Below are 16,936 nucleotides of genomic sequence, written 5' to 3' on the forward strand. Positions count from 1 at the left end.
GCGTACTTCTGCATATCCAAGATCTTGATAACTTCCTCGACGTAATCATCCTTTTCTTTCTTCGAGACAGAAGAAGGTTGTCTCAAATAAGCAGAAAACCTCAAAGCTTCACGTACTGTTGCAGTACTTAAGTGCAAATCTTGCTGCTGGACATAACCGGTGGATCTTTGGAAAGAAGAATCTCTCAGTTTGCCATTAACAAACATACTACCTGTGACAACACCCATAGTGACACGATTGGCAAGAACATCCAACAAAGTGGTCTTACCAGCACCGGAGGCACCCATCAGCGCAGTCAACGTACCAGGCTTAACCCAACCGTCAACACCCGAAAGAATCTCACGCTCTTCAGATTTAATCTTTATAGTGTAATGAACATCTCTCCAGTGGAAGATGTCCTTGCCAGACTCTAATGCATCAACTTTAACCTCCTCCTCCTCCGGTTGTTGTGTAATATCACGTTCTTTACCAGATTCCAAATCATTGAGTGCCTTATCCTTCTTTATGCGTCTCAGAGTGGACCATTGGAACAATAAAACCTCACCTTTCTGCTTTGCAGATTCGTTATATTCCGAGAATACCATATAAACGACCAAGAAAACAACGAGGAACGCAATTAGAATACCAACATTTCTCCACTTGTGTGAATTTGAGTAGTCATAAGCCAATTGGATGTAGACGCTACCACTTACAGTTGTTTGACCAGAAGTAGCGCCAACTGCATTGCAAATCCAGGACTCTGGTGGTAAATTAGGAAACTCTTCCGGACTTCCAGGTATATAGGAACTGCATTGGAATTCACGGTTGCTGAATTCATTTGCCATCAATGATTCAAACGAATAAGCCAAAGGGTTTAGATAATTGATCCATCTACACCATCCAAGCATATATGTTGTTGGAATGGTGAACCCAAGGAACATCACGAGGGCAAGTAAAATAATATGCGCTGGCACTAAGGCCTGGGCAAGTGTTGAAGACATGGAACCAATCAATCTGAAAGCATGTGACATGGTAAAAGTACTCAAGATATTAACAAACAAGTAGAAGAAAAACCGACCTGGATTTCTTCTGAAGTTCACCATGAAGTAAAAAATTAAATTGAAACACAAGGCAGTGAGTAACTTGAAAGGAGTCTGGGATATAACAGATGCCAGGGCATCAGCAGAAGGATGGTAAAGTGCAAACTGCTTATGCTTTTCGATAATTGGTCTAGCCTCGAAAAGAGACATGATCTCCAAGAAAGAAGCAAAACTGTTGAACAAGACGGCCATAAACATAGCAGCACCTCTGTAGTAAAAGGAAGCAGTATCATCTTGCAAGTTGTAGAAGATAGAACAAAGCACCAAAGCCATTAAAGAATTGGAGAGCACAGAGAAAGCATGGAAAAAGATATCGTTTCTTATTCTCTGGAATTCACGAGTCAACAAATATCTAACTTGCATTGGGAAAGAAACCGTATATGAAGACGATTTTCTCATATGCTTAGACTGTCTCGAGTGCTTTGCAGAAAGAATAGCATCTTTGGTAGCAAGTGAGTGGGCTTGTTCTAAGCTCTGGTCAACTTCCCTCATCAAGGTTGCATATTCAGGCGAAGCTTTCCAGTACTTCTCAAAGTCCTTTGCTGTTTTAGGTACTTCATCTTCATATCCTTTTCTAGCAACACGTTCCCTCGGAGAGGTAACGGATGTTAAGAAATCAGCAGTGGTTTGACGTTGCGGACAATCCCATCCCATGTTGATAAAATACCTTCTAGCCTCATCTGCTCTTCCGAAGTAGATTTGATGACCATCATACAGCACAGAAACCTTATCAAACAAGTCGTAAGCATCCTGGGAACACTGGTAAATGGCAATCAGTGCTGTTGTATCCAAGACATCGGCCGATGTCCTCAAGGCTCTAATGAACTCCAATGCTGTAGCTGCATCCAGTCCTCTCGTAGCATTATCCCAACATTGCAATTTTGCACCAGCAAGTGACACCTCTGCAATGGAAACCCTTTTACGTTCACCACCAGAGACACCACGGACCAACGCAGACCCAACCTTGGTATTCTTTGTATGAGACAATCCATAGGTAGACATATAGACCTTGGTCAATGCTGCAGAATAGTCCTCTCTAGAAACACCTGGGATTCTATTTTGGGGCGTTCTAAACTTTGCAACCGTATACAGGGTCTGCCAAACGGTTAAGTGAGGGAAATGGATGTCAGCTTCGGCGTTGTACACGATTTCACCTCTGAAATTGTTTTGGACCTCCTTTGGGGTCAGTCCATCATAGGATATCTGTGATTCAGGCGCAATATCAAATCCATGAGTGTTGGAAGCAATAGTCTTAAGCAAAGTAGTACAACCAGAACCAGGTCTACCCAGGACAACGACAACCTCACCAGGTTTGATAATACCGTCCATGGACTTGAGGATATCGAATTGAGCTCGGTCTTTAGCGGCCCCAGTTCTCAAAAACCTCTTATAGAATCCAGTGACCATCTTTAGAGGTGAGTTTATGACATTATTCTGATAATCAGCGTCGGTAGCTTCGCCAGAGGCCCTCAGGTTCTTGAAAGTGATACCTAGCGAGTAATTGTTGTAGTGTTCTGGATCTTTATCCATAAGAGCTTTAAAGTTCTTGATCCAGTACGGGGAAGAGAACTCTTCACTGTTCGGATCCAACCTTGGATCCAGCAGCTCAACATCCACCATCGGATTCACACCAGGAGCAATAGTCGATACTCTGGATAGCCCATCAGGTTCTTCAGCAACATCAACTTTATTGGACTCCCCACCGAGGGAGAGATTAGTCCATTGTCTTGCCAGATCCTGTACCTCGTTCCGGATCCCTTCATCAAAGCCATGGTACGAGCCGCTTTCTTCATCGGACGTGTCCAACCTTTTATCGTAAGACATCATTGCAAACTCCCCTGTTTACCTTGAATGAGTACGAGGCAGAAGAAAAGAGTAGGCCAAAAAAGAGGCGCAGGAGACAGATATATACTAAAAACAGAATATGATTTGACTTATGAACCAGTTTTGAACAGGTGGCGGAACAACTAAGCCCTTATGGGTTTGTTGTGGTTCGTATTTTACATGTTTTGTCATCATAAATTGCTCAGCCAATGAGAGCGGCCCCACCAGACGCAAGGATTCTCGGCCACGGGGTTCGGCCGTCGGACTCTCGGTCTTTTACCAAATCCGGAAGTCAGGACCTTTTATATGCGGCTGAAAACACCGACCAAGGAAAGTCCGCCTTTCGGTTTCCATGGCTACTGAAGCCCAATTCTCAATTTCAAAGACTGGTGTTGTGACTCTGCTGGGAGCACTAGAGGAAGAAGTAAGAATGGAAGCTTGATGAACAGGATCCGAGATGTATCAAGAGCCCACTTTAAGTTTTCTCCAGTTGGAGAGTCAAGAGCTTTGTTGCGATGCGTATATGTTAAGCTGTAGAAAGTTGCTTTTTTTGAATATATACGCCCAGCACTTTATGACCCACTTATTGGTTGGGAAGGAGGATAAGACGCCAAAGATGTGTTCTGAGTGCCACCTGACTGTATTTTACTTCAACTGGATTCATCATTATTTGCACTGGAAGGGTTTGAATACGCGCAAAAAGCGTGCATAAGCGAACACCCACTACACATGGTGATACCCACGAGCCCATAACCCCAGTTCATCGAAATCAGCAGAGATTTATATTTATTTCATGAATACCAATTGGTTTTGGAAGGGACCAAGAAGCATATTCCTCATATTTTCATAAATTCGAACACAGCGAGAATAGAATCTTGCTGGGCATGTGTACTGTTTCCAAAATACTCTTAATATGCAAGCATCAGTCCGCTTAGCCACCCCTGACAGAATTGATCTCTATTCTGGAACTATATTGTGCGATCCGCAGTCGCTTGTAAGAATCCACGTCTCGATATAACATAGATCTTAGCACATATTCAATGGCCAAAAAAGAGGAGCTACTATTACAAAACAACTACCATAAGACAAGATGATATTTAAGCTTTAATAAAGGTATAAGATTTGAAGTAGAAAAATAAGGAAGAGATTCTTCAGGGTATTTTAGGAACTCTTCTCCTTCTGTGTTGAAGGTTTAGAAGACGCTTGCTCTTTCACCCTACCACTCTTCTTTGGAACCCTTGCCAACCAGTAGAGGAAAATGGCAGCAACAACATTGAAAATCATATAGACCCACAAGAGACCCAAATTCCTCCATTTTTCACCATATGAGATACCGACAGAGTGTAGCCAGTCATCTGTACTACTCAGAGGACAGAATTGACATTGATCAGCGGCATTTGGGTTAATAAGATAACCAGTTCCGGCAGCTTCGATGTAGGACTCAAAATACTCACCACAGCTGGAGACACCAGGTGGTGGAGTAACAACTCTGTACTCGTTCTCAGCACAGATAACATCGGCATGTGCAACTGCATTAGCCAGGTATCCAGAGACAAAATATGTCATCGGTGATACCCTATACATGAAGATCCAGAAACCAGGTAAAATATCTGGACTCACCATAACACCACAGAAGGTAATACATAAGGTGAAAAACAGATAAGCAATTGTACCAGCCATATCTTCGAGACGAATTGGAGCAATACACATATGTGCCATCGTACCAATATAGACAAAGAACATCACACAGAAGAACCAAGCATATGCACCTCTCTGGTTCACTTCAGAAGTACTATGAGAGTTATGGTAGAAACCAGCAGGGTAGTACCAGCAGAAGAAAGCAATGGTTCCAATCAATGCATTCCAAGGAATTTCAGAAACAATTTCAGAAAGCATAAAGGCCTTCCAAGAAAAGGTCTTTGAAGGACGTTCTCTCATCTCGTAAAGATCTCTAGCTGCCACATACGTTGGCAACATCTGTTGTAGAAGTGGGTTGAAGATAGTGATGAACATAAGAACAGAGAACATTTGGTTTTGAAGACCTTGCATAGTTGCATTGGCATTGAAGAAGACAAAGCCAATGTAAATAGAAGGAATGATGGAGAGACACAGCTTGGACCAGATATAAGATGGAGTTCTAAAAGTTTGTTGGAAAACTCTTTCTGTAACAAGCCAGAACTGCTTATAGAATGGAGCTGCAAACTCATCATTACCAATGGACTCATCCTTTGGGAGTTTCACCAATTCCTTCTCCATATGATCTAGCTCTGCCAAAACAGCCTTACGTTCATCAGATTCTAACCAGACCTGGTGATAGTCCTGGTTTGCATGAGAACCAGGAGCTGCACCAATGACATGAAGCATCCACTCTGCTGGATTAGCCTCTGGTGGACACTTTGGCGAGCCATGGCTCTCAAAGTAATCAATAAGGGTTTGACAGTTCTTACCGAGGTCACCAAAGTAGACCGTACGACCACCTCTAGCCAAGAAGAGAAGTCTGTCAAACTCTTGCATCAAGATAGCAGAAGGCTGATGAATGGTACACAAGATAGCTTGGCCGTGATTGGCAAGCTTTCTCATCAACTGACAAATGGACCAAGCAGTTTGGGAATCCAAACCAGATGTTGGCTCATCGAAGAACAACAGAAGCTTTGGCTTAGCAGCAAGCTCAACACCAATGGTCAATCTCTTTCTCTGTTCAACGTTCAAACCCTCACCAGCAACACCAACAACAGCATCAGCATACTTCTGCATATCCAAGATCTTGATAACTTCCTCGACGTAATCATCCTTTTCTTTCTTCGAGACAGAAGAAGGTTGTCTCAAATAAGCAGAGAACCTCAAAGCTTCACGTACTGTTGCAGTATCCAAATGCAAATCTTGCTGTTGGACATAACCGGTGGATCTCTGGAAAGAAGAATCTCTCAAGTGACCATTGACAAACATGTTACCTGTGACAACACCCATAGTGACACGACTGGCAAGAACATCCAACAAAGTGGTCTTACCAGCACCGGAGGCACCCATCAGCGCAGTCAACGTACCAGGCTTAACCCAACCATCAACACCAGCTAAAATCTCTCTCTCCTCTGTCTTGATTTTCACAGTGTAATGGACGTCTCTCCAATGAAAGATATCCTTACCAGCTTGCAGTGCTTCGACGTTAACATCATCACCTTCATCATTCTGTTCAGTTACATCACGTTCCTTACCTGCCTCGAGATCATTTGAAGCTTTATCCTTTTTGATCTTTCTAAGAGTAGACCATTGAAACAGCAAGACTTCACCCTTTTGTTTCGCAGATTCGTTAAACTCAGCAAAGAGCATATAGACAGCCAACAAAACAACAAGGAAAGCGATCAAGATACCAACATTTCTCCACTTATGACCATTGGAGTAATCATATGACAAGCTCAAGTAGGCATCACCACTAACAGAGTATTCACCAGCAACTGCACCAACAGCATCACACACCCAAGCAGCAGAAGGCCATTCTGGGTGTTCATTTGGATTACCAGGAATGAACTGTGTGCAGTCAAATTCTCGATCGTGGAATTCATTGGCCATCAACGCTTCAAAAGTGTAAGCCAACGGATTCAAATAGTTCATCCATCTACACCAGCCAAGCATATATGGTGTTGGAAGAGTGAAACCAAGGAACATAACCAACCCAAGTAAAATGATGTGAGCGGGAACCAACGCCTGAGCCAAACTATTTGACATGGAACCGATCAATCTGAAAGCGTGAGACATGGTAAATGTGGCCAGGATGTTCACGAAGAAGTAGAAGAAGAAACGACCAGGATCTCTTCTCAAATTGACCATAAAATAGAACACCAAGTTAAAGAACAGAGCTGTTATCATTTTGAACGGAGTCTGGGATATGACAGATGCCAGGGCATCTGCAGCAGGATGGTACAGTGCAAATTGCTTATGCTTTTCGATAATTGGTCTTGCCTCGAAAAGAGACATGATTTCCAAGAAAGAAGCAAAACTGTTGAACAAGACGGCCAAAAACATAGCAGCACCTCTGTAGTAAAAGGAAGCAGTATCATTTTGCAAGTTGTAGAAAATAGATGATAAGACGAGGGACATAAGAGAATTGGACAACACAGAGAAAGCGTGGAAGAAGATATCGTTTCTGATTCTCTGGAATTCACGAGTCAACAGATATCTAACTTGCATTGGGAAAGAAACAGTGAAAGGAGAGGACTTTCTCATGTTCTTAGACTGTCTAGCATGCTTAGCGGAGAGGATAACATCTTTGGTAGAGCTCTGAGAGGTTTGGTGTAAATTTGCATCAATTTCCTTCATTAATTCTGCATACTCTGGAGATGCTTTCCAATAGGCTTCAAACTCTTTACCGGTCTTAGGAACTTTGCTTTCATATCCTTTTCTGGCAACACGTTCCCTTGGGGAGGTAACAGAAGTCAAGAAGTCGGCAGTGGTTTGACGTTGTGGACAATCCCAACCCATCTTGATGAAATATTCTCTTGCCTTGTCACCTCTTCCAAAGTAGATCTGGTAACCTTCATACAAGACCGAGACTTTATCAAACAAGTCATAAGCTTCTTGAGAACATTGGTAGATGGCAATCAATGCTGTTGTATCCAAGACATCTGCAGATGTTCTCAAGGCTCTAATGAACTCCAATGCTGTAGCTGCATCCAAACCTCTTGTGGCATTATCCCAACATTGTAGCTTAGAACCGGCCAGTGACACCTCAGCAATAGAAACTCTCTTTCTCTCACCACCGGAAACACCACGAACCAATTCAGAACCGACTCTGGTGTTCTTAGTATGGGTCAAACCATATGTAGCCATGTAAACCTTCGTCAATGCAGCTGCAAACTCTTCTCTCGAAACACCCGGGATTCTGTTTTCAGGAGTTCTGAACTTTGCAGCGGTATACAATGTTTGCCAAACGGTCAAATGAGGGAAATGGATATCAGCTTCTGCGTTGTAAACAATCTCACCTCTAAAACTCTTGACAACCTCTTGCGGTGTCAATCCATCATAAGTGATCTCTGACTCTGGTGCGATGTCAAAACCGTGGGTATTGGATGCAATTGTCTTAAGCAAAGTGGTACAACCAGAACCAGGTCTACCCAGGACAACGACAACCTCACCAGGTTTGATAATACCATCCATAGACTTGAGAATATCGAATTGAACTTTCTCCTTTGCTGAGCTTGTTCTGAAATACTTCTTGTAGAGACCACCGAACAGCTTGGCTGGAGCATTGACAACGTTGGACTGGTAATCTGCGTCTGTAGCCTCACCGTATGCTCTTAGGTTTTTATATGTGATACCTAAGGAATAATTGTTGTAGTGCTCGGGATCCTTATCCATAAGAGCCCTAAAGTTCTTGATCCAATAACGGGAAGAAAAGTCGCTGCTGTTTGGATCCAATCTAGGATCTAATTGCTCAAGACCGGTAATTGGATCAACACCAGGAGCGACAGTAGAAACTCTTGATAGCAAATCACTGTCCGCCTTGTTCTGGCATGATGAGCTATAAGATTTGTTTGTGAGTATTCTGGCAAGGTCTTGCACTTGTTCTTGAACGTCTGCATCGAAACCTCTGTAAGTGTTGACACCATCGTTGGTGTCAATACTGTCTTCAGAAGATTTCTCAGTACTTGACATTTCTTTCCTCGACTGGTTTATAGAAGAGCGCTACAATCACGATACCGAAAAAAAACTTGTTTTTCCAATTACATTTAGTTCTTTATATAAAGTGAGCAAGGTCCACGGCCCACGGCTAGTTCATCTCTTTAATCATCTGTGTGTAAGGTGATGATACCCGACGTTGTTTAGATTTTACTCTTCTAAATGTATTGGCCAGTTCGCCCAATAATAACATGTAGGATTTAATGTCGGTGATATGCACGCTGTATCTTCTTTAAAACCGTAAAACCCGAGCTCTGTCCGAGCTCTGTCCGCGCTATGTCCGCACTGTGTCCGAATTGAGACGAGTCTCTAGATTGATCAATTCAATGGGAAAGAACAATAGTTGTGGTTATTTAATATATCATGATATCAGCTTAGTGTTCCTTAAATCACCTTGTGTCTAATCTGCTTCAATCATTTTAGAGCCCATAAATGATAGAAAGAGAGAGAACATTTGCCACGGCGTAGACGGCATCATGAATCATGAAGAACTACGTATTAATAACACACACACGCATACAAAAAATCACTGTAAACTTTCAGTGGTTGTTCATTTTGATAAAATTTTGTTCCTCTGCTTTCGTATAAACAAAAAAATAATAGTTCCAGACCTTTTGAACGCCAAGGATGGGATGGTAGTTGAGTTCATCTCAAACGTACATTGAAATTACAGCTATGCTTTGTTTACACTGTAAAGGGAATTTGAAAACATCGACTTCCAGCAAGCAAATTTGATGTTGGATTCTGATTACGTAAAACATAGAAACTGTGTACTTAGCGGGAACTTGGAGGATCAAAGGTATTGGAAGGGTCCAGTTGATTTTTTCGATTCAAGATGTTCTACCAAGCAAGAAGGGCCATTAAAACGGAATGATCTAAGCATCCGTATGTCAACTCATTACCAGATCTCGTCAAAGAGCAACATAAGAAAAGAGTTTTAAAGCTACAGTTAGATGTCAAGCCGGGGTCCCCTTCAGCTCTCAAAATATCTGGAACGGAAGTCTTCGGAATATCTGGCCATCCGAACTTGCTGGTGAAAAAAGACTATCAAGCGGACAGATAAAAGACCCGTTTCATGCCATGCGAAGGGAATACCAGGTACAAGTAAGGAATTACCATAAAAAATTATACTCCAGTCCTGTTGAACCATGTATATATTAAAAAGAATGAGGGGTCCAGATCCGATGGAGTTGCGGAAAAAAGGGAATACCCATTAGTCAAAAGTCTACTCCGTTCTCAAATAAATGTTGAGATGTCAGCCTTTCAGTTCATGACGTCTCATAGCAGTGGGTTTACAAATATCCCCTCCTCCTTCGTGATACCGTACTTCGCCGTACTTCGATCATATTACTGGTTTATTTTTGCACTCCAATAAAATGAATACCGCCAATAATTGAAAAAAATTCTTCCACACAGCTTGATGAGCCTGGATTCTCAACGATTCTTCCGTTGGCGAACCGAAAACCTACTTTCTGGACCCTATTCAAACGTATTTGAAGATAATAAATACATGGCCACATCAATGTCACCATGCAGCGAAAATCTCTGTGACTTTGAGATTGCTCGTAGGATAAAAGCACCCGCAACAATTAACAACTAAGGGCATACAGAATTGATCACCTCAAACAACAAAATCGGATTGGAATAAACACCACCGGAACAGCGTAACCTGGATAAGTATTGATATAGACGCTATACATATATCTTGGAAGCTCCCTTAAACCCGTCAACTTCCCATACATTGTGCAAACACCGGTAACTTATTTCAGTTAAGCGCACTCTTTAAGTCCATTATTTCCCCACTATGGGTTAGTTTCAAGACATTGAGATCATCCTGTCAAGCCAAGTACCAATGCCTCGAGTATAAGCATATATAAAAGAGTCCATTCCCTTCTATTAGTGTAGCTCGATGTAGGAGAGAACCTTCTCGACCCTGATAAATAATTTCGTAAACAATGTCTACTGTTCTCGTCACGGGTGCATCAGGTTTCCTCGCTCTCCACATCGTTGGACAACTCTTGCAAAAGGGGTATAAAGTTGTTGGCTCAGTGAGATCAGTTTCCAAAGCTGAAGAATTGGGGTTCGAGTTTTCTCAAAAATTAGGTCACAAGGCTGACAACCTGGTCTTCTCCATTGTTGAGGATATTGCTGTGTCAGATGCATTCGATAAAACTTTCAAGTTGCACCCAGATATTAGCTACGTTCTTCATACAGCTTCTCCGTTCACATTGGGACAAACGGATTTTGAGAAGTCTTACTATGATCCAGCTTTGAAAGGAACATTCGGTGTCTTGAATTCCATTAAACGGTATGGACCAAAAGTTTCCAAAGTTGTTGTGACGTCCTCTTTGGCAAGTCTCATGAACTTTGACAAGCTTACTGATCCGACATTTATCCATAATGAGACAGTTTGGAATCCATTGACAAAGGATAAAGTTCAAGATAGCGTTGCTGCCTATATCTTATCCAAAAAGCTTGCAGAGGAGGCTGCTTGGAACTTTGTCAGAGATAACGATGTCAATTTTTCGGTGACAACTATAACACCAGCGTACATCTTGGGCCCGCAGTACTTTGATAAAAATGCTGGAGCAAAGAAGTTAAACCAGTCCAATCAATTGATTACAAACATCCTGGACTGGAACCCTAACCAGCCTTTTGTCAACAACACACGCACAGGTTTATGCGTTGATGTTCGTGACGTAGCTGCGCTCCACATCATTCCATTGGAGAAGCCTGGGGTTGAAGGTCACCGTTTATTCCCAGCTTCTGGTTTATTCACCGACCAGGACATCCTGAACATCATCAACGAGAACTTCCCTCAATTGAGGCTTCCAACAGGTGAACCAGATGACACTGAGAATCCGTTTGGTTACTCAAATGAGAAGACTGTGGAGCTGGTTGGAGGTTACAACTTCATCCCACTAAAGAAGCAAGTTGTTGATACCGTTCAACAAATCTTGGATGCCAGAGCTGCTAAGTGAGCTACATATGATTCAATAGGTATCTTATGTATTATTCTTCCAATACAAATGACTGTTCCAAAGTTCTCTTGAAGATCACAAATCAGTAAACAGACCATAGCAAACCTCAGCCACACCGTGAACATCACCTCACAATTTCCGTTAAAACCGGTTCTCCGCCATACATTGTGGCCCTACTATATGGTACAATTTTTCTTAGCTCCGCTAGTTCCATCATTATAACCGTTAACTTCGAAGCACAAGCAACCTTCACTCTATGGAACAATAGGTATATATACCCCTTGATGTGTTCCTTTTGGACATCCCTGAGGTATTCTGAAGATACCATCGATACACAGACAACTTCTCCATATAAAATATAACAATGTCAACTGTTCTCGTCACCGGTGCTTCAGGATTTCTTGCCCTTCACGTTGTGGGCCAGCTCTTGGAAAAGGGCTATAAGGTCATCGGCTCTGTTAGATCTCAAGACAAGGCCAATAAACTTGGATCCGAATTCCATAAGAAGATTGGCTCCAAGGCTGATAACTTGTCATTCACAATTGTTGAAGATATAGGCGAAACAGGTGCATTTGATGAGACTTTCAAATTGCATCCCGAGATTGAATTTGTTCTTCACACTGCATCGCCATTCACCCTTGGATACACTGATTTTGAGAAGTCTTATTACATTCCGGCTGTTAACGGTACCCTTGGTATCTTGAATTCAATTCAGAAATACGGCTCAAAGGTTTCCAAAGTTGTTGTGACCTCGTCCATGGCAAGCATAATGAATTTTGATAAGCTTACCGACTCGTCCTTTATCCATGACGAAACCGTTTGGAACCCCATGACCAAAGAAGCAGCTCAGAACGATTTGTTTGCTTACTGTTTGTCCAAGAAGCTTGCTGAAGAGGCCGCATGGAATTTTGTGAAGGAGAATAATGTTAACTTTACATTAAACACTGTCACACCTCCTTACATCTTTGGTCCACAGTTCTTTGATCATGATGCAGCAGCAGAAAAGTTGAACCAATCTTGCCAAGTGATTGCCAATGCCTTGGATTGGAATCCTGACGAGGCTTTTGTCAACAACATACGTACAGGAGCAGCTGTGGATGTCCGTGATGTTGCTGCTTTCCATCTCATCCCATTGGAGAAGCCTGGGGTTGAAGGTCACCGTCTATTCCCAGCTTCTGGTTTGTTTACCGAGCAGGATATCCTGAACATCATCAATGAGAACTTCCCTCAATTGAAGCTTGCAAAAGGTAAACCAGATGACACTGAGAATCCGTTTCGCTACTCAAATGAGAAGACTGTGGAGCTGGTTGGAGGTTACAACTTCATCCCACTAAAGAAGCAAGTTGTTGATACCGTTCAACAAATCTTGGATGCCAGAGCTGCTAAGTAAACTACAACAAAGATATATAAAATAAATCTATAATTGAATTATCAGAAATATATAACAACCATCATGTACAATGCCCATTCTAGAATTGCACTGACTTTTTAAAACGCCTAATCTGTGACAAGGTCTTGTTTGCTAGAACAAATGTAAGCACTACCTGAGCTACAGTGCAGAGACTCTTCATGTCTAAAGAAAACACAACAAGCGGCTCGCAGCTTGCAAAACACTTCTTCATCAACTGGATTGAATCAAATGTCAACATCAACCCACATGCAATGGCCAGACATTGCAGGATAAGCCCAGCTTTCCGATATCCGTCTTCCTGGAGCAAAATTCTCACCTCTGAACGTGAAACAGTCATTTTTTTACACGTTTAATGTCAATACCCTATACATAAGAGATCAATTCACCTGCTAAAGAAGCACAGCACTCTCAGAATAGCAAATAGGATCAGAATAGCAAACACGATAGAAGTACTAATTCTCCCCCAAGGAATTAACTGCATCACCAAGGAAGTCCGTACAATCCATGCGTTCCGCAGATTGGTTCGAGCACTATAACATTGCTTGGGTCTGAAGCACGTGAACATGATATATTTGTCTCCAAAGCAGTAGGATATACTTACGTTATAAACGAGTAAGATGTGGATTGTCGCTACTATCATACATGTCACATGTCCTAACACCAGGATTATTCTTCGGTGTATTGCTGCTCAATACAGATGAAATGATATTTGCAGTGGGACATGTCTAATCCTATTATGAAAGTCATAATGGCACATAATGAATATGGGATTTTAGATGAATCATATCGAATAGTTAAGAATTCAACCAGCTTGTTATTCTCATGCGACATGATTAAAAACGACTGAAGATCTGAGATTTCAAAAGAAGGACCTTGGCGAAGCCCAGCTCATTCTCAAAGATGTAAATGCTGGATCGAGGTGGCTTGCTAACAGACCAATTCTAAAAGGAGACATGCTTGTTTATTCAAAAACTTCACCAATGAAGAGGCACAGTTGGTCCCGCAAACTGTACAATGTTGGATTTCCCGTTTCCTGTTTCAGCAAAAGCAGCAAAAATCCAAGTTACATGTTGGGGAGTTGGGGATTTGTAAAGGACAGGAAATTACTAAAGCTCAATGCATCACCAACCACCAGCATGGATGCCAAATCTCTGACACAATTGTACATCTATAACTGTACATGTTGTTGAAGTTGTGTTTTAAGACCCAATTTTCATGTCTTTTCCTTACAGTGAAGCTGTACAAATTAATTGAACTGTAATATAGATCAAGCTGTAAATCTCTCAACTTCTTCCAGGCTCAAGGCATTCCGAGCTGCTGGTCTATTGCGGTATTTGTTGGTGTTTTGTTTTGTGGGTTTGTTCTCTCAGATTAGTGGAAAGTGGCATCTGTATTTTGGGAAGATGATCAAACCTATAATATTCGTACTAATATCAAGAGTATCGGACGTACTATCAATACTCCCACTTCCCCTTCTATGCTTTCTTCAAGGGAGACCATGATGATCAAAATCCAAAAATATCACAGGAACTGAATGTGATTTCAATAGGCGCAGTAGTACGACGACTTAATGCTAACAGTTGTGTCACATCCTGTCCGAACATCTCACATGGCATCAAGGAATAAGAGAGATCTTTCACATGCACCTTTTGTTCCAGAGGATAAATTCATATTCCTGTCATTGATATAAAGAAAGACCTCTTATGTTATTTCCAGCTTTAATCGCTGGTTCCTGCTGCATGCCATAACTTCGAACTATTGCGCATCGACGCTGTCTGGACGGATCAGTCTGTCAACATTGATACTGCACACACGTAAATGTATTTCACTTGGTATACTCAAAATCACCAACAAACGGAGCGTACCAAGTGAGAAGATACGCTACATCAAATGTATCACTTCATCAGATTATTTAAACTCTAAGACAGTTATAGAGCTCCTCATTGTACCTTGTAAACCTTTTATATGAGGTGGTCAAAGACGGTTTTGGGCGGACTTTTGCAGGATAAGTTTTATTAAAGTTATCATTTCAATATATACTCATGTTACTCATTAGTGGATTTGCGAGTAGTTAGTTTCAGTCAAAGTATTGGGATTGAGTGTCGTTATATAAAGGGCATAGAAGTGGGCAAATTGCTCCCCTTTCAAAGTAGGTCTTGAATGACACTGTGCGATCGACATGACTGGTAAGGAGCAAACACATTATGAATCTAAAAAAAGAGGATGTCCTCCTAAAGAGTGAAATCCAACCAGGATGGTATTTCGAGTCGAAACTATACACCACCGTGTCCTCATATGCTTTTTGTTCCTTTTGTTTTGCAAACTGTCTTGCTTTTGCTATTCGAAACATATGTACAGGATATGTTTCCGCACTCTATTGACACCATTATGTGGCATCAACTATTGGTGTAATTAATGCTATGATCACTTTAGTGTCATCAGTTGTGAAAGAAAGGAATTCTGCTGTCTTTGAACCTCTTCCATTGCTGATGGCTACATTTGTTTTCTACTCTTTTAGAAGTATGATCTAATCCCAGACAGAAGACATTAAGCGTTATTGATCTGGCAATGTTTGCTATTCTATGGATTATCAAGGCGTGCTTTTGACTGTGTTGTTTATTACTTCAGATCTTTCTTCTCTTGATCAAAGCTCTCATATAAAACTTTTATAAGGTTTCCATAGATTATAATCTCTTAGATCTCTGGGATATCACATAATCTGTTGGCGTAATGGATCATTGGTTCTGCGATCTTGGTATATTTTTGACCATTCATTATTCCTTACCATAGTTGTATTTTATTGCTTAAATGATACACCTGAGAAGATCAACAGGAAAGAATAATGAGTGTGAACAAATGATGAAGCTTAACGGAAACAAAACGTGGTGTTTTGAACTGTTTGAAAAAATTCCTGGTTAGACACCACTGGGGTTGTTGTAATCCACAGTCATCATGCGGTGTAAACTTGTTCTATTAACACATGTAAATTGTGTTGATTAACAATGGAAATATGTTAATATGGTTTGTCCATTGGTTCTGGATTTCGCTCTGATTCCATTCTCTATTCTTTATGAGATATAGGTTTCTCGTATCCCCATTACACAGTAGGAGTTGCTTAAAGATCGTATTGTTTTGGTCAGCAATGGCTTTATCGCGTATGACGAACTTCATATGCTTCATAATTATTGACTACTTGTTCACAATCTTCTGTGTCAATAAATCTGTTAAACCTGAAACTACAATCGGTCAATCTTGCCACGTTTGTCTCCATTGTATGGGGTCCATTATTCGGGTAGACTGCGGTTATTATGAAAGGGACAGAGATCTTCATCATTATTGAGTACTCTATGTAGATTAGGTCAAGTGGGCTTGTATATCACTTCAAAGAATTTTGCTATTATCATTATAATTGCGTATACTTTAATGAGTAATTGAATTTCAACTGGTAACACAGTGCTTGGAGCCATTTGGACATTCCAGTTACCTTATAGATTGATTAAAGACCTCAAGAAGGTAATGTTAGCTTACGAGTTGAAGAACCATACACCATCACAGCGATGTATTCTCCGGGAATACCAAATAGAAAGGCGCTGATTATCTCATCTTGTTAAATAAGGATACTGGCGACTACAGTTGTACTGCACATATGTTATTTGCCTTTGCCTTTATAGCAAGAGACTCCTAAACTTATCGATGATATTGATTACAGAGCAGGCTTGAGTACTGATGAAGAGATCTTTGCCATTGATAGCGACTTGATCACCAGTGGACTTGCAAAAGTTTCCTGGTGCTGACAATGACAGTGAAGATAGTCCAGAGATAACCCCAGAGGCGATCTCATCTCTCTCACTCGACAGGCATCCAGACTGGAAGTGTAATTGCAATGGGTCGTGATGAGAACTCAAATTCAACTTCGCAAAAGTACATATCTTTTATCCACGTCTTCCTATGTTTGTCACCAGTGAGCT

General features: G+C 41.4%; 5 protein-coding genes across 5 annotated transcripts; 3 read left to right on the forward strand and 2 right to left on the reverse strand.

The window, feature by feature from the left end:
- Window positions 1–6: 6 nt before the first annotated feature.
- On the reverse strand, window positions 7–2,903 carry CYBJADRAFT_175434 (uncharacterized protein; the record flags this gene model as incomplete). The annotated part of the gene is made up of 1 exon (XM_020216705.1): window positions 7–2,903. A coding segment is annotated over one exon (2,897 nt), but the record flags the coding sequence as incomplete, so codon positions are not given.
- Window positions 2,904–4,020: 1,117 nt separating this feature from the next.
- CYBJADRAFT_186990 (pleiotropic drug resistance protein PDR) lies at window positions 4,021–8,552 on the reverse strand (the record flags this gene model as incomplete). Its single annotated transcript, XM_020217243.1, has 1 exon — window positions 4,021–8,552. The coding sequence occupies one exon, from the start codon at window positions 8,550–8,552 to the stop codon at window positions 4,065–4,067; it is 4,488 nt and encodes a 1,495-aa protein (XP_020068180.1). The 3' UTR covers window positions 4,021–4,064.
- Window positions 8,553–10,531: 1,979 nt separating this feature from the next.
- Window positions 10,532–11,557, forward strand: CYBJADRAFT_164670 (SDR family oxidoreductase; the record flags this gene model as incomplete). The annotated part of the gene is made up of 1 exon (XM_020213866.1): window positions 10,532–11,557. One exon carries the CDS (start codon window positions 10,532–10,534, stop codon window positions 11,555–11,557), a length of 1,026 nt encoding a protein of 341 aa, XP_020068181.1.
- A 237-nt stretch (window positions 11,558–11,794) lies between these two features.
- CYBJADRAFT_169685 (SDR family oxidoreductase) lies at window positions 11,795–13,006 on the forward strand. Its single transcript, XM_020215896.1, has one exon. It carries the CDS (start codon window positions 11,922–11,924, stop codon window positions 12,945–12,947), a length of 1,026 nt encoding a protein of 341 aa, XP_020068182.1. The 5' UTR covers window positions 11,795–11,921; the 3' UTR covers window positions 12,948–13,006.
- A 2,799-nt stretch (window positions 13,007–15,805) lies between these two features.
- On the forward strand, window positions 15,806–16,523 carry CYBJADRAFT_52174 (uncharacterized protein). Its single transcript, XM_020217760.1, has one exon. The coding sequence runs from the start codon at window positions 16,039–16,041 to the stop codon at window positions 16,306–16,308; it is 270 nt and encodes an 89-aa protein (XP_020068183.1). The 5' UTR covers window positions 15,806–16,038; the 3' UTR covers window positions 16,309–16,523.
- The last annotated feature ends 413 nt before the right edge of the window (window positions 16,524–16,936 follow it).

This window comes from Cyberlindnera jadinii (genome assembly GCF_001661405.1).
Source record: "Cyberlindnera jadinii NRRL Y-1542 unplaced genomic scaffold CYBJAscaffold_20, whole genome shotgun sequence".
NCBI lineage: Eukaryota > Fungi > Ascomycota > Saccharomycetes > Phaffomycetales > Wickerhamomycetaceae > Williopsis > Williopsis jadinii.

Excerpts from the sequence above, each read along its gene's own strand:
- CYBJADRAFT_169685 (XM_020215896.1), top strand. The coding sequence starts at position 11,922 with ATGTCAACTGTTCTCGTCACCGGTGCTTCAGGATTTCTTGCCCTTCAC.
- CYBJADRAFT_52174 (XM_020217760.1), top strand. The coding sequence starts at position 16,039 with ATGAGATATAGGTTTCTCGTATCCCCATTACACAGTAGGAGTTGCTTA.